Raw genomic sequence first — 25,051 nt, 5'->3', positions numbered from 1 at the left:
AAATTAGTTGTGTCCCATTTGACCCTCCATACAAACTAGTCCATTTGCTCGTGTATCAGTACATGGAGTCGGATTTGTGCTTTTTAACAAAGTTATCCAGAGTGGGACCAAAGAAAGTTGTGAGTGTCAACACTTTGAGAAAGAAAGCTTCTCCACTAAAGGTAAAAATTATGTTAAACGTTTTATACATTGTTTTCTGTATGATTCTCTACAAAATGTGTTTTGTGTTCATATTTTTGAGTGTCTGGAATGGCATAATCAGATTCACATGATTTCTTATGGGGAAACTTGATTCGTTATGATTATTCAGATGTTTTGGAAGAGACGATTAAAAGTATGGTTATGACGTGTGGTGACAGCATATTCCACTATTGTGAATGCATGCAGCATCCTTGCGGCGTCTTCTTAGACATTGAACACAACAAGCACGCAGAGTTCAAAGTGGCATTTCTTTCATTTGTATCGCAGTCGTTAATAAAACAGCAGCAATGCTCCAGTTAATCAGAACATTTTGAATTTCCAGCCACGTTCCTGACAATGTTTTTCAGTTTTCATTGGTACATCACCTGGGATCCTCACGCTGCTGTACAATCCTTCTTTTCATTATTCCCCCAAATTGCTATCAATACAAGTAATTAAAACTAAGCCTCTTTTTCAATTTCACACCTCGCATTCACACCGTATTGTCTGCCGCGTCTCTCTTGACACTTTTTAATGATTCGCACACAGACAATCCTTTTCTTCTGCGTTGAGCTGTGTGCAAAGTTAACAAAGGTCATGAATTTGAATATCACTTCAGGGATGCAGTTGGAGGGCCCGGGGAGAAGGGGGGATGGGGGGGTGGGCACAGATACAGTAGCAGATAGAAGCAGGGCTAATAGTGATGCTACGGAATTTGACCTTTTAACATCAAGTCTTTGTAATTAAACTTCCACTTTAAAGACAGTAAATTGTCACATCCAAAAAAAGATGGATGCATAAACCTAATCATTCGTCTTGATTGTTTACTTCCACTTCACTGCCACCAACTTCAGCTGACCTCTCTCTTGTGTGCATGCAGTCTCTGAGGGAACTGTATGTCCTCACTGCTATGTAAATGTGGGCCTGTAAAGAAGGGGTTAAAGGTCGTGACCTCTATGGCACCAAGAATGGGCATGTGTCTGTCTGTTTGATATTTGCATGGCCGTAAAAACAAGCTATTCTTGGTGCTGAGATGCGTCCCTTTTTTCGTATTTAGGGTGTCTGGAATGGATTGTGGTGCAGGTTGTGAACAAAAGTATTGGGACGCTGGGTTTTTACACAAACGGTTCCTATTTTTTTTTAGGGACGCCATGATTGCATGTAAACATGCTGCATCAATATTTGCATTTCAAAATAATGGGGGAAATATGGGATTCCTCCTGTGTGGTCTTCATGACCGTTCAGTTCTCGTGCACTGTTGATTTGATTGAATCACTTGAAAAGCACCTGGCAACCTGCAACAGGCCCCGCCGCCCATTAACCAACTGTGTTTTACTGACGTGCTTTTTATTTTGAAGGGTGGGCTTTCATGCAAAATGTGTATGACGCCGCTGTTTACAGAGGTCAAGTAGACCTGAAGTAGCTAGCGTTTTCACCAGTATAATGGAAGGGTACTGTTCACATTTGAACCGATACAGTACCAATTTCCGGTACCTGGGAATCGATACCGGTACTCAACAGAACCAATTTTTAGTACCTTTGCGTGTTTTAACAAATATAAATTGTTTTTTGTAATAAAATCTTTTTTATTGCAATTTTGAAAAATGAGCTGATTATAATAACTGCTGTCTAGTTGGTATGTCTTGTTTTATTATCATCATATTATAATTCGCAAGTATGACATAATGTTGCAATTACAGTTGCAAGTTTAAAATGTTAGATGGACGTTAGATAGATAGATCATTTATAGTCTAAAGCAGGGGTCCCAAACTTTTTGACTCCGGGACCGCATTGGGGTAAAACAATTTGGCTGGGGGCCGCGCTATATATATATATGTGTGTGTGTGTGTATATATATATATAAACACTGTATATATATATGTGTGTGTATATATATATGTATGTATATTATATGTAAGTGTGTGTGTGTGTGTGTATATATGTATATGTATATGTAAATGTGTATATATGTGTGTGTATATATGTATATGTCCATGTATATATATATGTATATGTGTATATATGTATATGTGTATATATGTATATATATATATGTGTATATATGTATATGTGTATATATGTACAGTATATGTGTCTATGTGTGTGTATACATATATATATATATATATATATATATATATATATATATATATATATATATATATATATATATATATATATATATATATATATGTATTCATACATATATATTTCTCGCGCACTAATTGACTTAAAGAGTGCACTTGCTGCATGTCACGTTATCGATGGTAAAAATGCATTTTTAGACAATATGATTTGCCTGAGTGGATAGGAGACGGTAGAAAAAGGACTAGTAAGGACAAATTTAAAAAATAATAATAATTCCATATATATATATTTATTTTTTTTTAACTTGGGACTTCCCCCGGGCCGGATTTAGGACGCTGGGGGGCCGTATCCGGCCCGCGGGCCGTAGTTTGGGGACCCCTGGTCTAAAGTGTGTTTTTGGTTTTTGTTGCACTCTAAGAAGTGTTAATATTGTAAGTATTGTACTTATTACAACACCAGCTGTTTGATTGTAATGTGCAGCTTAGTTGTAGTTCTCATTAACACATTTAGAGTTCATAAAATCGCCATGTAAAATCGCAAATGCTAATCAGTATTATGTCAATAGCATAGCCAATGTACAAAACCGAAAACCAGTGAAGTTGGCACGTTGTGTAAATCGTAAATAAAAACAGAGTACAATGATTTGCAAATCCTTTTGAACTTATATTCAATTGAATAGACTGCGAATACAAGATATTTAATGTTTCAACTGAGAAACTTAATTTGTTTTTGCAAATAATCATTAACTTAGAATTTAATGGCAGCAACACATTGCAAAAATGTTTACCACTGTGTTACATGGCCTTTCCTTTTAACAACACTCGTAAACGTTTGGGAACGGAGGAGACCAATTTTTGAAGTGGAATTCTTTCCCATTCTTGCTTGATGTACAGCTTAAGTTGTTCAACAGTCCGGGTTCTCCATTGTATTTTAGGTTTCATAATGCACCACACATTTTCAATGAGAGACAGGTCTGGACTACAGGCAGGCCAGTCTAGTAACCGCAATCTTTTACTATGAAGCCACGCTGTTGTAACACGTACAAAATGTGGCTTGACACTGTCTTGCTGAAATAAGCAGGGGCGTCCATGAAAAAGATATGTAAGCTACCCATGCCTTGGCCACTAATACACCCCCATACCATCACAGATGCCGGCTTTTGAACTTTGCGCCTATAACAGTCCGGATGGTTCTTTTCCTCTTTGGTCCGTAGGACACGACGTCCACAGTTTCCAAAAACAATTAGAAATGTGGACTTGTCAGACCACAGAACACTTTTCCACTTTGCATCAGTCCATCTTAGATGAGCTCGGGCCCAGCGAAGCCACCAGCGTTTCTGGGTGTTGTTGATAAATGGCTTTCGCTTTGCATAGTAGAGTTTTAACTTGCACTTACAGATGTAGCAACAAACTGTAGTTACTGACAGTGGTTTTCTGAAGTGTTCCCGAGCCCATGCGGTGATATCCGTTACACACTGGTGTCGGTTTTTGGTGCAGTGCTGCCTGAGGGATCGAAGGTCACGGGCATGCTGCTTATGTGCATTGAATTCTCCAGATTCTCTGAACCTTTTGATGATATTACAGACCATAGATGGTGAAATCCCTAAATTCCTTGCAATAGTTCGTTGAGAAATGTTGTTCTTAAACTGTTCGAAAATTTGTTCACGCATTTGTTCACAAAGTGGTGACCCTCGCCCCATCCTTGTTTGTGAATGACTGAGCATTTCATGGAAGCTACTTTTATACCCAGTCATGGCACCCACCTGTTCCCAATTAGCCTGTTCACCTTTGGGATGTTTCAAATAAGTGTTTGATGAGTATTCCTCCTCAACTTTATCAGTCTTTTTTGCCACTTGTGCCAGCTTTTTTGAAACATGTTGCAGGCATCAAATTCCAAATGAGCTAATATTTGCAAAAAATAACAGTTTTCCAGTTCGAACGTTAAGTATCTTGTCTTTGCAGTCTATTCAATTGAATATAGTGTAACGACCGGGTCGCATCGTGTAGCGAGGTGTTCTCCCAAGGATGCAGACGGGCTCGGACACAGCTTGCAGGTAGGAAAATGATTTATTCAGGAACTAAATCGGACAGGAAAAAAAACAAAAACGACTAGCGTGGGAGCTAGCAAGCAAAATAGCATAGCCTGAAAGCTAGCAGGAATCAAAAGTGGTCGTTAGCTGTTGCGTGAAAGCAAATTAGGAAGCCAGGCAGAGTGCTGCCCGGGCGAAGACTAAATAGCCCTCTGATTAGTGCCCGGACAACAGGTGAGCGTCTCGAACACTAACCAGAGGCAGCTGAGGATAATCTGCCGTCATGGCAACAGAAACAAAACAAGGTGCTGAAAACACATGTGACTTGAAAACGTAAAACTATGATCCGGGCAGCGGATCATAACAGTACCCCCCCCTAAAAGGACAGATTCCAGATGTCCCTTGAAAACAACAAAAAAAAACAACTGGAACCCGAAAAAAACAAACAAGCAATAGTTCACGAGTCAAGGGCGGGCGGGGGGGTGACTTGGTGGTGGGTCGCCAGGCCACGTGTCCCCGAATCCACCGGGGAAGGGTCAGGTGGCGGCGGGGAATGAAACGCCGCCGCCGCTGGCGAGGCGGGCGAGGCGGGCGACCACGGTAAGGCCACATTCGTGGCCGCCGAGAAGGTGGGCGTGAGTGGCGCCAGAATTTCAGCAGCCTCTGAGTCCTCTGAGAGAGCTGCTTGCGCAGCCGGACCACTCGAGGTCGCTGAGACGTCGCCGTGGAAGCGGTAGGTGTCGACGTCGCCGTGGCAGCCGGAGTCGCTGTCGTGGCAGCCGGAGTCGCTGTCGTGGCAGCCGGAGTCGCTGTCGTGGCAGCCGGAGTCGCTGTCGTGGCAGCAGGAGTCGCTGTCGTGGCAGCAGGAGTCGCTGTCGTGGCAGCAGGAGTCGCTGTCGTGGCAGCAGGAGTCGCTGTCGTGGCAGCAGGAGTCGCTGTCGTGGCAGCCGGAGTCGCTGTCGTGGCAGCAGGAGTCGCTGTCGTGGCAGCAGGAGTCGCTGTCGTGGCACCAGGAGTCGCTGTCGTGGCAGCAGGAGTCGCTATCGTGGCAGCAGGAGTCGCTGTCGTGGCAGCCGGAGTCGCTGTCGTGGCAGCCGGAGTCGCTGTCGTGGCAGCCGGTGCTGGTGCGAGAACCAGTCGTGGTGCAGGTACTGGTGCGAGAACCAGTCGTGGTGCAGGTACTGGTGCGAGAACCAGTCGCGGTGCAGGTACTGGTGCGAGAACCAGTCGTGGTGCAGGTACTGGTGCGAGAACCAGTCGTGGTGCAGGTACTGGTGCGAGAACCAGTCGTGGTGCAGGTACTGGTGCGGGGACCAGCCGTGGAGCAGGTACTGGTGTGGGAACCAGCCGAGGTGCCGGTACTGGTGTGGGAACCAGCCGAGGTGCAGGTACTGGTGTGGGAACCAGCCGAGGTGCAGGTACTGGTGTGGGAACCAGCCGAGGTGCAGGTACTGGTGTGAGAACCAGTCGAGGTGCAGGTACTGGTACCTGTGGTGGAGCTGGTGCTAGCCTTAGCCTTGGCGCTAGCTTAGGTGCAGGTGGCCTAGCTGGCGGTTGCGGCTTAGCAGGCCGTCGGACTGGTGGCGGTGGCCGAGCAGGAGGTTGCGGCTTAGCACGCCGTTGTGCCACCCCACTCGCACAGCTCCCAGTACTAGCCCCCCCCTCAAAAAGCGGATCCCAGACGCGCTCCTTGCGGATTGGAACCGTCTTCAAGGGTGGGTGGAGGGAGGTCCGGGGGAGGGCAGAATCCTCTCCTCTAAATTGTCCAAAATGTCTCTTCTTACTCCCCACTTGAGACTGGGTGGGAGCACAGGGGGAAAAAATATGTGCAGTGGGCGGAGCAATAGTCACTGGGGGTGGAGCTAGAAAGTCAGGTGACCGGGACTGACTAGATTTACATTTCACAAAAATGTCCTGATAATGCTTAATCTTAGAAATAAAGTCCTTAGGAGGTGGCTGACAAAAGGGAGCAGAAGAATTTAAAAAAAATTATTCGTCTCTGACGTCATCCACAGTGGGCGGGATGACGTCATCCGTGTGGGTCTCCAGCTGACTGACAGCCCAATCGGTGAAATGTTTGGCGAAATGGTCAATTGGGTTGCCAAACATCTGAGGAGGGGAATCTTGGGCTGAATATTGCTTACTGTGTACCGGTGGAGGAGTTTGAGGGAGTGGCGCGTCTTGGTAGCGAAGTGAAGACCTCTTGGGTGGCTTCCGTCTTCGCTGACGCGTCCGGTGGTGCGGAGGTGTGGCGATGTCCTCGGGCCAAACGGAGTGGATTGGGACCAACTTTCCGTTAGGACCCCAGATCAGGTCCTGGCGCTCCGAGGGGGAATAGCGGAGAGTCTCCGCCTCCATTGCTCGCAACACCATCCACGCACCTTCGTCCATCTCCTCCGACGTGCTCGTTGCGGGAGAACTTCTTGCTGGCTTCCTACTGTAACGACCGGGTCGCATCGTGGAGCGAGGTGTTCTCCCAAGGATGCAGACGGGCTCGGACACAGCTTGCAGGTAGAAAAATGATTTATTCAGGAACTAAATCGGACAGGAAAAAAAACAAAAACGACTAGCGTGGGAGCTAGCAAGCAAAATAGCATAGCCTGAAAGCTAGCAGGAATCAAAAGTGGTCGTTAGCTGTTGCGTGAAAGCAAATTAGGAAGCCAGGCAGAGTGCTGCCCGGGCGAAGACTAAATAGCCCTCTGATTTGTGCCCGGACAACAGGTGAGCGTCTCGAACACTAACCAGAGGCAGCTGAGCATAATCTGCCGTCATGGCAACAGAAACAAAACAAGGTGCTGAAAACACATGTGACTTGAAAACGTAAAACTATGATCCGGGCAGCGGATCATAACATATAGGTTGAAAAGGATTTGCCAATCATTGTATTTTGTTTTTATTTATGATTTAAACAACGTGCCAAATTCACTGGTTTTGGGGTTTGTATATTAGCATCAAACTGGCATATTTTTGGAAAAGTGTATCTTTACTTTACCTACGTTGGAGCGTTTAAGTCAATAATTTTTTTGGCATTGAAATCGCCAAGTGCCTAAATAAAAGAGCTGGCTGAATCGGCAACTGGGTGTGGTGTCACGCAAAGCCAAGTACCAAAACATGGCATCGTTGGAATTTACGTGAATCGGTGCACGGCTGGACGGGCTGCATTTGGTCTCCATTCCAAAGTATGAATGTAGTAAATAAAACGGCATTGAGCGTGGGGCCGTGACAAAGACTCACTGATGAAGGAGGTCTCTCCCAGATATCCTCGACGTTTGAGCACCACCTCCAGGAACTTGACCTCCTCATCCACCACGTAGTGCTGCTTCTCCAGCGAGATCCAAGCCCAGTTCAGACGAAACTGCTGGTTTCTCAGTTTGTTTGCTCCTGAAGGAACAAATGAAACGTTCAAATGCAAACACAGATATCTCTATTTTCTTTGTTTGAAGTAAAGCAATGCTTTTTTGGGAAACAGCCATCCTGTTGATGTGGGTTGCAATTGAAACATTTCTAACCACCAAAATGAAAAATGGAAAGGTTTTGTTACAAAAATGAAATTTTATACAACATTTTGCAGCAAAAGAGATAACTGTTATTTATATGTATTTTTTATTGTGAAAATTGAAAAAACAAATACATTTAGTAAGAGAAGATAAAGTACGTTTTTATTGCATATTATTTCCAGGCGGTCCCGGGCCTTGAGTTTGACACCTGTGGTGCAAACTATTGAGTAGTACTCACAGCTCAAAATCGGTGAAATGGCGTTTTTTAGTTTTTTTGCGCCTGACCTCTTCAAATGTGTTCTAGAGGCCTTTTAGAGGTGTTCAATAGTATTTAAAAATACTAAAGTGTTACCTCGGTTTTGTATGATTCGGTTTTTGAAGAACATTTTCTATAGAGATGTTTATTATGTGTATTTGTTCATAGAACACACACACAGAACGATGACCCCCCATGCACTGTGCTCCTGTAACGAGGCATTCAAGTGCACTGCGTAACTCTGAATGTTTTGGCGAATAGGCTTTAGACTAGCTTCTAACAGTGAATACTATTATTACACAATTTTTTTATGCATTTCATGAGTAGATTTTTTAAAAACTAAAATATAAAAAAATATGGTAGGTTGCAATAATTTTATCTCAAAATATAGTGTGTATTACTGTAAATGGAAAAACAGTACTGCTGTTTTTATGGTTAAAAAAAGGCAGCTCAGTTGCCAGAATTTTACTGTAAAATTTACATTCGTTTTTTTTTACTGTAAATAAAAAAAACTGCAATTCTACAGTAACATTTTGGCACCTGAGCTGCCAGGTTTTTTTTTTTAGTTTTTTTTTTTTACAGCAAATGAACAACAGTAGATTTTTCTGTGTTTACTGTAAATGCCAAAACAGCGCTACAGTTTATTACAGTAAAGAAAATTACTGGGTTTTTCTATTTAGAGAAAAATGCTGTAAAAACACAGTAAATTTCACAATTTTACCATGAAATCTATTGCTACTTTTACATTGCACAATTTTATGGACAACTAGCTTTGAAATCATTATTATTAGTATTTATTTATATTCAAAAAATGGTTTCAATGTTTGATAATACATTTTTGCATTATGAGACAATATTTAAGTTAACATATTTTGCGATTTCATTCCCCCAAAATAGAAAGAAAGAATACATTTAGTAAGAAAAGTTACAGTACTTTATTGATACATATTATTTCCAGGCTTTCGAGGGCCAAATAAAATGAAGTGGCGAGCCACATCTGGCCCCCGGGCCTTGAGTTTGACACCTGTGCTTTAGACAGTCTACTTGTCCAGGGTGTACCCCGCCTTCCGCCCAAGTGCAGCTGGGATAGTCTCCAGCACCCCCGCTACACCGAGAGGGACAAACGGTAGAAAATGGATGGATGGATGTGCTTTTTTTTTATTGATTATCTACTTTATACCTGCATTATCCTTTCCATCCTTACCCTTTTCATCCTTTGTAACTGAATTACTGTGTGGAAATATTTCCTTTGTGGGTCAATAAAGTTTGCCCAAAGAGAGTTGCCAGCACTTTGATAAAGAAGATAAGAAACATTATCAAATTCAAGAAAGAACTGAGCTGTTCGATAAAGATAAAAGTGATAAAATGTTAATTTATCCATTCCATATTTTTTCATGAGTATTTACATTGTACTGTACAATGTAATTACATTACTGCTTTGCACACTCTTGGCATTCTCTCGATGAGCTTCAAGCACACCAGTAAAGTGAAAACCATTTTAGGTGACTACCTCTTGAAGCTCATCGAGAGAATGCCAAGAGTGTGCAAAGCAGTAATCAGAGCAAAGGGTGGCTATGTTTTATGCATGTAAAGTCAGATAGGTCCTTCTCTGTCAGGCTGGGGGACGCCACCTCTTCTTCTGCTCCGCTTTACTGTGGTGTCCCCCAGGGATCTATTCTAGGCCCCATCCTGTTTTCACTATACATTCTCCCTCTTGGAGAGATTTTTAAGAGACATGGAGTGTTCTATCACTTTTATGCAGATGACTGCGAAATTTATATGCCAATTTCAAAAGGCCACGGCCCCTTGACACCCCTTCTTAACCGTCTATGCGATGTCAAGGCTTGGTTAGCCCAGAATTTTTTAATAATGAATGAGGGAAAAACGGAAATTTCAGTTTTTGGTCCGGCCCTCACTGACTTAGGACCATTGCAAAATTATGTGCGTCCTTAAGTCACCAGCCTTGGCGTCACTATAGACAGCAATTTAAAATTTGACAAACAAGTCAATGGCGTTTTAAAACCGTGTTTTTATCATCTTCGTCTTTTAGTAAAGGTAAAACCATTTTTATCTTTTAACCTTTTTGAACAAGTCGTGCATGCTTTTATTTCAAGTCGCCTGGACTACTGCAATGCACTTTATGCTGGTATTAGCCAAAAAGCTCTCTCCAGGTTGCAGTTAGTCCAGAACGCGGCAGCACGACTTTTAACGGGGGCCTGGAAACGCCAGCATACAACCCCAATTCTTCAGAGTTTGCGCGGGCTCCCTGTTCATTTTAGAATTGATTTTAAAACCTTGCTGTTTGTTTTTAAAGCTTTACATGGACTGGCACCTCAGTATATCTCAGACTTCATCCAAATTTACACTCCTGCGCGCGCTCTGAGGTCCTAGAGCCAGCTCCAGCTCGTGGTGCCCAGGACGAGACTTAAAACCAGAGGAGACAGGGCCTTCTCTGTGGTCGGCCCTAAGCTCTGGAACACTCTGCCCCTCCATGTTCAAACTGCTTCCACAGTGGTGTGTTTTAAGTCTCGTCTTAAGACCCACTTTTATTCTTTGGCTTTTAACACTACATGAGTTATGTGGTCTTCTGTCCTCTGTTGTCCTCTGTGTTTTTTATAAATTTTGATTTCTATTTTACTGTTTTAATTGGTTTTACCCTTTGAAATCGTTTTTTAATCATTTATTTTTTATATTGTTTTTATATTGGTTTTCTATTCATTTATTTTTTGTTTTTATTCAGTCATTGGTGGAGCATAATATTGTTTTTAATATTGTTTTTAACATGGCTGTGGAGCACTTTGGAAACATTCTTGTTGTGTAAATGTGCTATATAAATAAAGTGGATTGGATTGGATTAAAAATATAAAATATAACTATTTTTCAAAAATGCGTTTTGTGTTCATATTTTTGGGTTGGAATTATTTCTCATGTAACAAATTGATTCGGTTTTCGTACAATTATTCGGATTACCAACAAAAACTGTACTGTACTTGGTTGGCCTTTGTGCCACAGTGAGAGGTTTGAAGGGGGAGGCAAGCATCTAATTGCTTCACTTCTGATTAAAAGAAAAGACGTCTGTTTCCTGTCTGGAACTGCTTCCACTTTGCCTTTTGAAGCAGCGTTCAAAGGCAGAGCGAGCAAGTCCTGGCGGCCCTTAGACCTGCAGGGGTGCAGAAGTTGACTTCAAGTGCAAGTTACGGAGCAAGCTAACACGTTTTCAGGCCTCTCGCTCCAGCAGGCAGGCTGAATAATTGCTGGGGAGAAAATCACCATGCTCCCAAAGAGAGGTGTGATACCTGCTGGCTGAGAGGCCAATGAAGACCAGAGCCACCAGATGTCTGGAAGTGCGGAAATAAGAGTGAAAAGTTCCACACAAAAAAAGAAAAGGTTTGGAGCTTCACACTGTTTGTGCTCAACATGACTGGGGACTGGGGATTTTAGCCCCTCCCCCTTTTCCCAGTCCACCTGGTTGTTACGCTCAGTAAATCTGCCACCTTCCGACTGTTTCAATTTCTCTCCTGCCTGTGCGCGGTCAGACCCTGACACACAGTGCTTTATTAGGCGTGCAGGTGCGTGTGGTTATGAGTTTGCACATTTGGAGTCTCTGAATGCCCTCCCGGTAACAGTTAGAGATGCTACCTCAGTAGAAGCATGTAAGTCCCATCTTAAAACTCCTTGTATACTCTAGCCTTTAAATAGACCCCCCTTTTAGACCAGTTGATCTGCCGTCTCTTTCTGCTCTGCACAGATTAGGTGACCACAGATGATGCGCTAGCTGTTCAAAGTCGGGACCCGGGATGGACCACTCATCTGTGCATCAGTGATAAATAAATAAATGGGTTATACTTGTATAGCGCTTTTCTACCTTCAAGGTACTCAAAGCGCTTTGACACTATTTCCACATTCACCCATTCACACACACATTCACACACTGATGGCGGGAGCTGCCATGCAAGGCGCTAACCAGCAGCATCAGGAGCAAGGGTGAAGTGTTTTGCCCAAAGACAGCAACGGACGTGACTAGGATGGTAGAAGGTGGGGATTGAACCCCAGTAACCAGCAACCCTCCGATTGCTGGCACGGCCACTCTACCAACTTCGCCACGTCGTCCCAGTTGAGAACCTTTCTGCGCTGCTGACTTGTCTCCACCCAAGACGATCTCCGGCTGGCCCACTATGGACTGGACTCTCCCACTATTAACTAGATCCACTACGGCCTGGGGGGGGGGGGGGGGGGGGGGGGGCGTAGTGGATTGTGTTTGTGTGGACAAGGATAAGGTTAAGTGGGATTTACCCCAGATAACCTTAGTGTAGAAGGGGCGTTAATGCAGAGTGGCCAAACTGTTTGCCCCGAGGGGCCAAAGCGAAAATGTGCCAATGGGTCACAGGCCAAAAACAGCGGAACCCCCCCCAAAAAAACACAGTAATTTTGAAGGCTACTGAAACCCACTACTCCGATCACGCAGTCTGATGGTGGTTTATATATCAATGATGAAATCTTAACATTGCAACACATGCCAATACGGCCGGGTTAACTTATAAAGTGCAATTTTAATTTCCCGCAAAATATTCTGCTGAAACGTCTCAGTATGATGAGTTTGCGCGTGACGTCACGGATTGTGCGGACATTTTGGGACACCATTGTGGCCAGCTATTAAGTCGTCTGTTTTCATCGCAAAATTCCACAGTATTCTGGACATCTGTGTTGGTGAATCTTTTGCAATTTGTTTAATGAAACAAGAAGACAGCAATGAAGAAAGCTGTAGGTGGATCGGTGTATTAGCGGCTGGCTACAGCAACACAACCAGGAGGACTTTGACTTGGATAGCAGATGCGCTACCGTGAGTACAGCTGTGGCTTCCAAACATTTGATCGCTTGCCCGTACGTGTGTGCCGCTATGTGCATGTCACGTACGTAACTTTGGGAAAATAATGTGCTGTATGAACTTTGCGGAGGTGAACAGTACTTTGGGCTGTGGGATTGAGTGTGTTGTGCGGGTGTTTGAGTTGTATTGGTGGGTTATATGGACGGGATGGGGGAGGTGTTTGTTATGCGGATTAATTTGTGGCATATTAAATATAAGCCTGGTTGTGTTGTGGCTAATAGAGTATATATATGTCTTGTGTTTATTTACTGTTTTAGTCATTCCCAGCTGAATATCAGGTCCCACCCGCCTCTCACAGCATCTTCCCTATCTGAATCGCTTCCACTGCCCTCTAATCCTTCACTCTCACTTTCCTCATCCACAAATCTTTCATCCTCGCTCAAATTAATGGGGTAATCGTCGCTTTCTCGGTCCGAATCGCTCTCGCTGCTGCTGGCCACGATTGTAAACAATGTGCAAATGTGAGGAGCTCCACAACCTGTGACGTCACGCTACTTCCGGTACAGGCAAGGCTTTTTTTATCAGCGACCAAAAGTTGCAAACTTTATCGTCGATGTTCTCTACTAAATCCTTTCAGCAAAAATATGGCAATATCGCGAAATGATCAAGTGTGACACATAGAATGGACCTGCTATCCCTGTTTAAATAAGAAAATTTCATTTCAGTAGGCCTTTAAGCAAAGGTCTGTCTAAATATGTATTCAATTTGGCCCACTTTTTGTCTGATAGCTTTCATCAGCTATGGGCCAAGAAGCAAGCGGGAATAAACGATGGTGTCAAAAAGGCGACCGAGAGCAAAGAGAATCTGTTTTTTTTTATCCATTTGCTCTTCTGTGCCATGAAGATGATGAATTATCTACAAAGTTTAAAAGTGCTCTGAAATGTCCATGAATGGATTTTCACCAGTTTTTCAGGATTAGTTGACGTCGGTCGTTATGCCAGATTCGTGGAAAGGACAAAAACCTGACATACGGACGGAACATTGATCCTATTCTATTTCAAAGACTCTCCTAGAGTCAAAGTTGCAATTGTCCGTGTCCAGTCGGGCATTGAATATTGTGAATAAGTGCATTTCATCGGATACTTTCTTTCTCAGTCATCGGCCAATCGCTCGCGCCGATTACACTCAGCTGTCATGCAGCTGCCCCCTCCGTGTAAATTCCTGCCTCTCCTTGGTATGCTTTCATATTCTCTCTCATAAACACAAAATTTAGGTATAGCAGGTGTTTGTGTAAATAAATAAAGTCACACATTGTGTGTGGGAGGGGAAACAACTTCCTGTGTGTTGCACTGTCCAAAAGCAGGTGACCCGAGAATGGGATTAATGGCCGCAGCTTAGAGCGCATGTCACCGGCGAAGGCGACTTGTTTGATCGCTGAGTCGTGAAGGAAGGCAGCTGTCTAAGGTGGAGGGGAGTAATGGAAATATGTCAAGAATGAAGTCGCTCATGTTGAAGAACGTCTTTCAATATCTGGTGAAATTTGCCTGAGTGGCTGGACAGGACATGTAGGGAAAAAAAGGGAAACATGAAGAGAAGACAAAAAAGAAGTAAATAGAAAAGGAAGAAAAGAAAGGAAAAAATATATATCGTGAATAAAAGGAAAGGTACCAAGACAAGGCCAATGTACAACTAGACCTATCTGACTTTTCCAGCACTTATTGTATGATTCAGCTGAAATCTAATACCCAAACAAAGACTCTCGTGTGTCCTTTTTTTTTTTTTTTTGGAGTACCACTGCAAAATAATCCACAATGGGGCCAAAGAAAGTTGTGAGTGACAGCACTTTGATAAACAAGGTGAGAAACATTATTGAATACTTGTAGCAAAGAAGATGGTGGCTCTCCCCTTTATTCATCACAGTCATTAACCTTCACCTCGCATACTAGAAAGAACCAGAACCACACAAAAAAATGTTGCACATGGATTGCAATTTAGACATGGCATATAATCCTCACGCCGATTATCAATAATAAAAGCCACCTTGCATAAAAGAATGTAGAGCAACTAAAAATTAATCCAGAAAGCTCAGTTTTTGTTTATGCACGACCACACAACTTAGACGTAAACTTTGATTTATTTTTTGTTGCTTCGATTATTCATTTGAGTATAACTAGGGATGGGAATTGATCCGATTTTTGCGGTTCTGATTCCACTTTCGATTCTGCTGAACAATTCGGTTCTTTATCGGATTCTTATTTTGGGGAAAAAAGACAACAAAATGATGGATTAGCATAAATCTTGTGAAGTTTTGAGCTTTACAAAACCAACATAGCATATATTTTTTTTGGGGGGGGGGAAATAAATAAATAAAAAACTGTAGAATTTAACAAAATAAAACATGTGGAAATTACACAAGAATGTAACATTTTGTAAATGTTTTAAAACTTTTAAGAGTCTTTGTCATCTACCTAGAAAATATACTGTGCAAATGTCTGTTTAGATTTACAAGGTGAAACTAATATAATGAGGTGGGCTCATAACATCCAACATGAGATATTTCAAACCTTCTTTTGATATAATGTTGATGTTTATTGATTACAGCTTGTGAAAACCTTAAATTCAAAATCTCAGAAAAATTTGGTGTTTTTTAAAAAAAACAGTCAGCAATGATCATCAATGTTGTATTAAATAGACATATGTCACTTGGCATGCAATTAGTTAATATCACATAATGGTTTCACATTTGACATTAACTGCTGACATTACTGGACTTTTACACAATGTTCTAATTTTAGGAGTTCCACCTGTGTAATAGAATGACTGAGAGAAAATGTGGTTGCAAGAAAACATGCAACTTTTTCTCGGACTACAATTGAACATTCACCTACCGAAGGAGCATCTATGTAGCAAATTGTTGAAAGCTTTTGACCACAAACTGAGTCACTGCTCGGTGACATTGGTCGTTCTTGGCCGAGTGGTTTTTTTTTCTGAAAACCTATTACTGCTCGCCTCCAAACCGTTCAGAATATGTCTCCTCATGCTCATCTATCATCAGTTAATACAGTACATGTCATCAATCAATCACTATTTATTTTGCCTTTAATCACAAGTGCCTCAAATACCACATACCCTGATCTGAACCCACATCCAGACAAGGAAAAACTCCAAAAGCCCGAAAACAAGCCATAAGGACGTGTGATTGATATCCATATCAGCCGATACCACTCATGGATGACCGATATCGAAATCGGCAGCATAAAAGCAGCATGAAACAGAGTAACGATACTTCTTGGCGCTTATTGGCAGACGTGATTCATCCAAAGTAATGAATACCTTTTTAGTCGGCATTAGTACATTCACCACATCAAGTGGAACAGTTATTTGAATTTTCATACCCGACTAATCCCGCTTTGGCTTCTGGGAGGACTTAATTAATGCTAAAAGTTTGCTTAGGATAAGAGCAAACATTAACTTGAAGGCTGCAGTGGCCTTCGGTGAGCATGGCAGGGAAGGTGTGGGCTAGGACCACCTCACTCCTCCAGATTCTTTCACTAATTAAGATAAGCAGGGTTTGGTTGAAGTAAGTCCACTTGAGAAGAGGCCCCATATGGAAAACTGTTAATCTTTCACCAGCACTTTGCATTTCTGCCGTCCGCGCTGTCGGGCTCACTGCCGCAAACCTGCTTGACCTCACCTCACGTTTGCTTATAGTATGTTGGAGTTCAATATCAAGGAGTCATAGGCTGGCAGGACTTCCACAAAACATGCACTAATAACTACTATTCCTTTTATACTTCTGCAGTGGGCTATTTCTTTCTGAAATTTGTAACGCCGACAGTGGAAATAGATCCAAATAAATGTCCACTGCAGGTTCTGATGAGGACATAGGCAGGGGTGGGTAGTACATTTACTTATGGTTATGGTTTGAGTTTATGTTGAACATGCATAGAATCACCACATGACACTGAGGTAACTTTTTGAATTGTAGTTTTAGTGCAACATACTTTTACTTATGTATTTTTGTGACGACGAAAAGGATACTTTTACTTTCTTTCATTCAGTTTCATTCCGATCGCTACATTTATTTACATCATCTAGGGCTGCAACAACTAATCGATTAAATCGATTAAAATCGATTATAAAAATAATTGCCGATTAATTTAGTCATCGATTCGTTGGATCTATGCTATGCGCATGCGCAGAGGCTACTTTTTTTTATTAATTTTTTTTTATAAACCTTTATTTATAAACTGCAACATTTACAAACAGCTGAGAAACAATAATCAAAATAAGTAAGGTATGCTGTTTGTTTTCAATAAAATACTGGAAAGGATGGAAAGGTAGTTTGTCTCTTTTATCCGATTATTAATCGATTAATCGAAGTAATAATCGACCAATTAATCGATTATCAAATTAGTTGTTAGTTGCAGCCCTAACATCATCCGTATATTTATTAGTAATTTATTGATTAATGCTTGCAAAGATGCATTCATTCACCACGTTTCCATGCACTAAATTAGTCTGTGTGGAGGGGGGCGTGGCCTGCGGGCCTGCAGCGAAGCGGGGGTGTGCCAGGGCCGGCCTCGAAGTCAGCGACAGGTGCGTAATGGCCCAGGTGGGCCTTATTGTCTAATCACCTGTCGCTCTATTTGAGCAGCAGCCGGAGAGGAGCGGTAATTGGAGTGGGAGGCAGAGAAAGACACACGTACAGAGACACGCCAGACTGAAAAGTCCAAGATTATATTGCTGGAAAGCAATCCCTGCATGGTTGGGTGAGAGTAAAAAACTGTCTTTATATCAATGAAACGGGCTCGCCTGGAGATGCTTGGTGGTCAGGAGGACCCACTGGAAGAGAGCTTCCACAGTCTGATTTGTCAAAAAGTTCGGTTTTTGGTCCATGCACACTCTCTCATTGGTCATACGCCTCCCATACATCAGGGGGCGCTTATTTCATTTTAGCGCGGATGAATTCATTCCTTTTCCGGTTGACCTATGACGTCACACTAGCTGTCTGCGGATCCTTACAACTTGTTTTAACTGATGTCCGCTGTAATATTGGCGCAGATTACAAAGATCACATGGCAGCTATGTATGCCAGGAATTTACAGTAAAACAAATTAGGGCCGATTTTAGTGTTGCCAATCATCCTATTTCCAGGTTCATGTCTTAGGAGGTGGAAGGAAGGCAAAGTACCCGGAGAACACCCACGCAGTCACGGGGAGAACATGCAAACTCTATTTCTACTATTTCTTGGTTTGCAGTAAGCCACTGCATTTACTACTGTAATAGACTATTTTTGATTTTACGGTGTTTTATTGTTGCTATTTAAAAATTGCTTGCCATAGATTTTACGGCCATTTTTTTACAGTGTAGTATGGACCCGTCAATGTCCAGTTGGAAAGTCATGAATCGGTTGATTGAAGCTTATGATGACACACTACGAGAGTAACGGTCTTGTTTGCGACTGACAGCAACAGACCAACAGAGTTTACAAACAATGCACCGCCGAATATTAAAAGCGTGGTAAACGTTAAGATTTTTTTGTTTAAAGACTGGTCAGTTGGATAAAAGTATGGCTATGTGTAACATTTGGGAAGCAGCGATAAAGTAGCAGCTAATCTGAGTACCCACCTGTTGTGATGGCACAAAGACACTCAAGCGGGTGAGGTGGGAGAAAGGTAATGCTAGCATTGTTACCCAACTGGCAAGACAAGGACACTGATTTTAAACACTTCCAGCCCCAGCTTAGCGAGGTCATCACAGCATCTACTATACTGTTCATTGTGCTAAAGATGAAGACCTAGTTGCACAGTAACCAGCACAATGGTACTACGCAAAGTATTTGAGCTTCCACACCAGGGGTCAGCGGGCCAGCGTATAAAATCCGGCCCGCGGGAGATCCCAAGTTAAAAATAAATAAATAAATAAAATACAAAAATACAAAAATATATACATATTTTTTTTCTTATTATTAGCTTTTTTAATCTGTCCTTTCTAATCCATTTTCTACCGCTTGTTACTCTGTCTCCTAGCCGCTCAGGCAAATCATATTGTCTAAAAATGCATTTTCTCATCGATAACATGACATCATTGCACTCGGAATGTGTATATATATATCTATATATATATATATATATATATATATATATATATATATATATATATATATATATAGATATATATATACATATACATATACACATACATATATATATATATATATATATATATATATATATATATATATATATATATATATATATATATATATACATACATACACACATACATACATATATATATATATATATATATATATATATATATATATATATATATATATATATATATATATATATATATATATATACACACGTATATAAATATATATAGTTGAGGTTTCTGTGGTTTATCCGTTATACAGTGCTCAGAGCGGAATATACGTTAGAAAAGGAAAAAACACAGAAGCTATTTCATCCCTACAAGCCTGTTTCACAGGTTTCCCTGCTCTTCAGGGGATTTTTATAATATATATAAAATATAATTCAATCCCCTGAAAAGCAGGGTAACCTGCAAAACAGGCTTGTAGGGATGAAATACCCTCTGTGTTTTTGCTGACCTGTACCTGACGTGTATATATATATATATATATATATATATATATATATATATATATATATATATATATATATATATATATATATATATATATATATATATATATACATACAGCCCGGTCCCCGGACAGATGTTTTTTTTCAACCCAATGCGGCCCCCCGAGTCAAAAAGTTTGGGGACCCCTGTTCTACACTGAAGTTGCTGTTTAGTTGACTTTGTGGCACTTAATTGTATCTTGCACTTGTGTTACTGTGGTGTTATAACACCTATTTGATGCACAGCTTGCTTTTCTCTGCATTTTGTTATTGCTACCTGAGCAAACAGTAAATGCCTGGTAGCTTTTCCAAAAGTGTTTTGTTCACATCTTTTCGTAAAGATTGCAATGCCTTGAAGTTTATAGTTTGACTATTTGCTTAAATGAACACAGGAATCACCTGTTTTGTGTGTGTCTATTTGAAGAATAAACACATGACATTGTTCCTTACATGATACATTTTTTTTCACCATGCAAGGCTTCCATCTGCATCGCATTGCATCGAATCAAAATGTTTTAAAAATGATTGTTAGTGAATCGTATCATAACCCGTGTATCTAGATGCATATAGGATATCCATTTAAAATAAAGAAGGGACAAGCAGTAGAAAATGGATGGATGCACACCACTAATACATACATACATACATATACAGTATGTACAGGTATTGACTTGAAAAACTACCGTATTTTCCGGAATATAAGGGGCATTTAAAATACTTTTTTTTCTCAAAATTCAACAGTGCGCCTTATAACCCGGTGCGCCTAATGTACGGAATCATTCTGGTTTTGCTTACCGACCTCGAAGCAATTTTATTTGGTACACGGTGTAATGATAAGTGTGACCAGTAAATGGCAGTCAAACATAAGAGATATGTGTAGACTGCACTATGATGGCAATATGACTCAAGTAAACAACACCAACATTTTATATGTTCCTTTGAAAATATAGAACATTACACACGGAGCTCAAAAATCTATCAAAATGTTTTAGTACGACTTTGGTAAGCGACTGGGGGTGTTATTATTTTTTTTTTTTCATAAAGAAATACAACCATGTGTGCTTACGGACTGTATCCCTGCAGACTGTATTGATCTATATTGATGTATAATGTATACATTGTGTTTTTTATGTTGATTTAATTAAAAAAATAAAAAAATAAAAAAATAAAACATTTTATTTTTTTATTTCTTGTAGACCACAAGGAAGTGTTTTCAATTTAGAAAAAAAATATATATATATGACTCCTTTAATGCGCCTTATAATCCGGTGCGCCTAATATATGAAAAAAATATATGAAAAAAGATAAAAAATAGACCATTCATCGGAAGTGCGCCTTATAATCCGGTGCGCCCTATGGTCCGGAAAATACGGTACTCAATTAGTGCATAACTGGTGAATAGCTTCTTATTTATTTAGTAGCTATCTTTTAATGGTACATTTGTTTCTTGTCATCACAATTGCCCACTGTGTCTTCATTGTGTGGATGCGCCAAACACCAAATATATCCAAACTAGAGATGTCCGATTATATCGGACTGCCGATATTATCGGCCGATAAATGCTTTGAAATGTAATATCGGAAATTATCGGTATGGGTTTCAAAAAGTAAAATTTATGACTTTTTAAAACGCCGCCTTACGGAGTGGTACACGGACGTAGGGAGAAGTACAGAGCGCCAATAAACCTTAAAGGCACTGCCTTTGAGTGCCGACCCAATCACATAATATCTACGGCTTTTCACACACACAAGTGAATGCAAGACATACGTGGTCAACAGCCATACAGGTCACACTGAGGGTGAACGTATAAACAACTTTAACACTGTTACAAATATGCGCCACACTGTGAACCCACACCAAACAAGAATGACAAACACATTTTGGGAGAACATCCGCACCGTAACACAACATAAACACAACAGAACAAATACTCAGAACCCCTTGCAGCACTAACTCTTCCGGGACGCTACAATATACACCCCCCTAACCCCTTAACTCCCTAACCCCCCCACCCACACACACACCTCAACCCCCCCCCCCCAACCCCGCCCACCTGAACCTCCTCATGCTCTCTCAGGGAGAGCATGTCCCATATTCCAAGCTGCTGTTTTGAGGCATGTTAAAAAAAAATAATGCACTTTGTGACTTCAATAATAAATATGGCAGTGCCATGTTGGCATTTTTTAGTTGATTTATTTTGGAAAACCTTGTTACATTGTTTAATGCATCCAGCGGGGCGTCACAACAAAATTAAGCATAATAATTTGTTAATTCCACGACTGTATATATCAGTATCGGTTGAAATCGCAATCGGTAATTAAGAGTTAAGAGGAATATCGGATATCGGCAAAAAAGCCATTATTGGACATCTCTAATCCAAACATTTAATGAAGTCAAATACAAATAAGGAAACCAGTTTAAACTAAATCTGCACAGCAGATAAAAAATTATTATTATTATTATTTTTTTTGGGATGTCCCGTGGGCCAGATTGTGGACGCTGGCAGGCCGGATTCCTTAGTTTGAGGACCCCTGCTCTAAAGTAACGGTACGGTTTTTGCTTCTCTACTTGGATATAGAACTAGAATGTCACTCAGCACAGGTTTGTTTGTTAGCAGACTACTTCTTGCTTCATGTCTTTAACCAGATCCTCACTAAATGTAACACCTTCTTCCTTTTCCCAGTGACTGCTTTGGTATTTTTTTCTCCGTAATCCTGCTATTTACTGATTTACTACGTGCAAATGACTGGCATGTTACTCGTGCACCTTAACCTTAATCTGCCTTGTTGTTCAGACCTGAGCACAAAAGCGCCGAGTGTGAACTCCGTGCACTAACACGGTGGGCGTGTGACGAGCGACAGAGTCCTTTTGAGGGCGGCCAAAGAATGCGGGCTCCTAGTCTGTGCCAGCTCGGTGCCCCCGTCTCTTCCCAGCATGCACTTTGCAGACAGCCCTTACTTGGTCACCATCGAGCATCCCCGGCGGACCTGTCGTCTGCTCATTCGGCCGAGTAGACAGCCGGGCGGGCCTCGCGCTGCACTAATTAGGCTGGATAAATGGGGACTAGGATGTGGATCCTATTGAACAGACACAATGCAACTAAAAATACTTTAATGCTCACATGCTGCAAACACACTCTGCATGCTGAAGGTTTGCGTGACAGGTGACAAATAGTTGTGTTGTACTATGCTACTAAAACTGTGAGTTTTAGTAGCATAGACTGTTCTGGAGTTGGGCTGTGAAAATTATTGGAACGCAAGCATGCCTATTGTCTGATCTCAGTGCTGCTGCTCTTATGAAACTTTGAGCAAACTTCTCCACAAAATAAACAAACAAATAAAATGGCATCTGTGCACATGATTAAATCCAAAAAATAATATTCCAAAAATATCCCAAAATGTACTTGTCATTTTTATCATTTTTGATTATTAATAGAGATGTCCGATAATGGCTTTTTTGCCGATATTCCGATATTGTCCAACTCTTAATTACCCATACCGATATCAACCGATACCGATATATACAGTCGTGGAATTAACACATTATTGTGCCTAATTTTGTTGTGATGCCCCGCTGGATGCATTAAACAATGTAACAAGGTTTTCCAAAATAAGAGCACAACTTCAACTGAAGTTATGGGAAAAAAAATGCCAACATGGCACTGCCATATTTATTATTTAAGTCACAAAGTGCATTATTTTTTTTAACATGCCTCAAAACAGCAGCTTGGAATTTTGGACATGCTCTCCCTGAGAGAGCATTAGGAGGTTGGGTAGGGGGTACCGGGGGGTGTATATTGTAGAGTCCCGGAAGAGTTAGTGCCGCAAGGGGTTCTGGGTATTTGTTCTGTTGTGTTTATGTTGTGTTACGGTGCGGATGTTCTCCCGAAATGTGTTTGTCATTCTTGTTCGGTGTGGGTTTACAGTGTGGCGCATATTTGTAACAGTGTTAAAGTTGTTTATACGTCACCCTCAGTGTGACCTGTATGGATGTTGATCAAGTATGCGTTGCATTCACTTGTGTGTGTGAAAAGCCATAGATATTATGTGACTGGGCTGGCACTCAAAGGCAGTGCTTTTAAAGTTTATTGACGCTCTGTACTTCTTCCTACATCCGTGTACACAGCGGCGTTTTAAAAAGTCACAAATTTTACTTTTTGAAACTGATACCGATAATTTTGAAACAGATACCGATAATTTCCGATATTACATTTTAAAGCATTTATCGGCCGATAATATCGGTAGTCCCATATTATCGGACATCCCTAATTATTAACTATACCAATCTGTACAAACCCTGTAAAAAAAGAAAGAAAGGAAAAAGTCTGGCAGCTCAGTTTTACTGTAAATGATAAAAAAAAGTACCACTGTTAGTTTTACAGTATAGTTTAATTAATTAATTTTTAACCACAAAATATACAGTCGTTTTTATAGTGCATATAGAGCAATGGGGGGGAAAAAAGGTGCCACTGTTATTTTAAAGTAACAATGTTTAATTAAAAAAGAAATATTTACTGTAAAATATACAGCTGTATTTTTACCATGCATTACTGCAAATGGAAAAAAAAAAAGGTACCACTGTTAGTTTTACAGAAACATTTTTAATTAAAAAAAATTTTTACTAAAAAAATATACAGTCGTTATTTTTACAGTGCATTACTGTAAATGGAAAAAAGGGCCACTGTTAGTTTTACGGTAAAAACGTTTCATTTTAAAAGTTTTTCTTACCGTCGTTATTTTTACAGGGCATTACTGTAAATGGAAACATGGTACTACTGTCATTTACAGTAAAAATGTTTAACATTAACACGTTTCCTCAAAAATACAGTATGTGGTCATTATTTTAAAATTGCATTGCTGCAAATTAAAAAAAATGTTTAATTAAATGTTTTTATTTTTTTTAAATATTTGGTTGTTGTATTTACAGTGCATTACTGTAAGTGGAAAAAAGTACCACTGTCAGTTTTACGGTAAACATGTTTAATTTTAAAAGTTTTTTAACTGTAAAATATACAGTTGTTATTTTTACACTGCATTATTGTAAATGGAAACATTGTACCACTGTTATTACACAGTAAGAATGTTTAACATTAAAAGTTTTTCCTGAAAAATACAGTATGTGGTCATTATTTTTATATTGCATTGCTGCACATTAAAGTAAAAATGTTTAATTTAAAAAATATATTTTACTGTAAAATATATGGTTGTTGTCTTTACAGTGCATTACTGTAAGTGGAAAACTGACACTACTATTATTTTACAGTACATTTGTGGGGACTGAGCTGCCAGTTTTTACCGTAAACTCTACTGACTTTTTTGTATACATTGTAAATTTATGTTGGAGAGGAGCTTTGAAAAAAAGGTCCGACGAAATAAGAAAAATTTATCATTGCTTAAAACCATTTCTAAAATCACTTTGATAGTCAATAGTACACTATAACTAAACAAAAGTAAAAACGATTTTCTATTACTCATTTAAATGATTTAGTTTTTCCCTCAAAATCCTCCTGTGTCCAGTGTGAAT

At 40.6% G+C, this 25,051-nt stretch overlaps 1 protein-coding gene across 2 annotated transcripts in view; it reads right to left on the bottom strand.

Annotated features, from left to right (window-relative positions):
• Positions 1-25,051, bottom strand: part of frem2b (FRAS1 related extracellular matrix 2b) — a 240,519-nt gene that overhangs the window by 122,426 nt on the left and 93,042 nt on the right. For both annotated transcript variants that reach the window (XM_062060536.1, XM_062060537.1), the window contains exon 3: positions 7,532-7,678. In XM_062060536.1, the coding sequence (XP_061916520.1) occupies positions 7,532-7,678 (147 nt within the window). The remainder of the gene's footprint in view (positions 1-7,531; positions 7,679-25,051) is intronic.

This window comes from Entelurus aequoreus, linkage group LG10 (genome assembly GCF_033978785.1).
Source record: "Entelurus aequoreus isolate RoL-2023_Sb linkage group LG10, RoL_Eaeq_v1.1, whole genome shotgun sequence".
NCBI classification, from domain to species: domain Eukaryota; kingdom Metazoa; phylum Chordata; class Actinopteri; order Syngnathiformes; family Syngnathidae; genus Entelurus; species Entelurus aequoreus.
The sequence above is the reverse complement of the archived record's forward strand: the minus strand, read 5'-3'. Positions and strand labels throughout refer to the sequence as shown.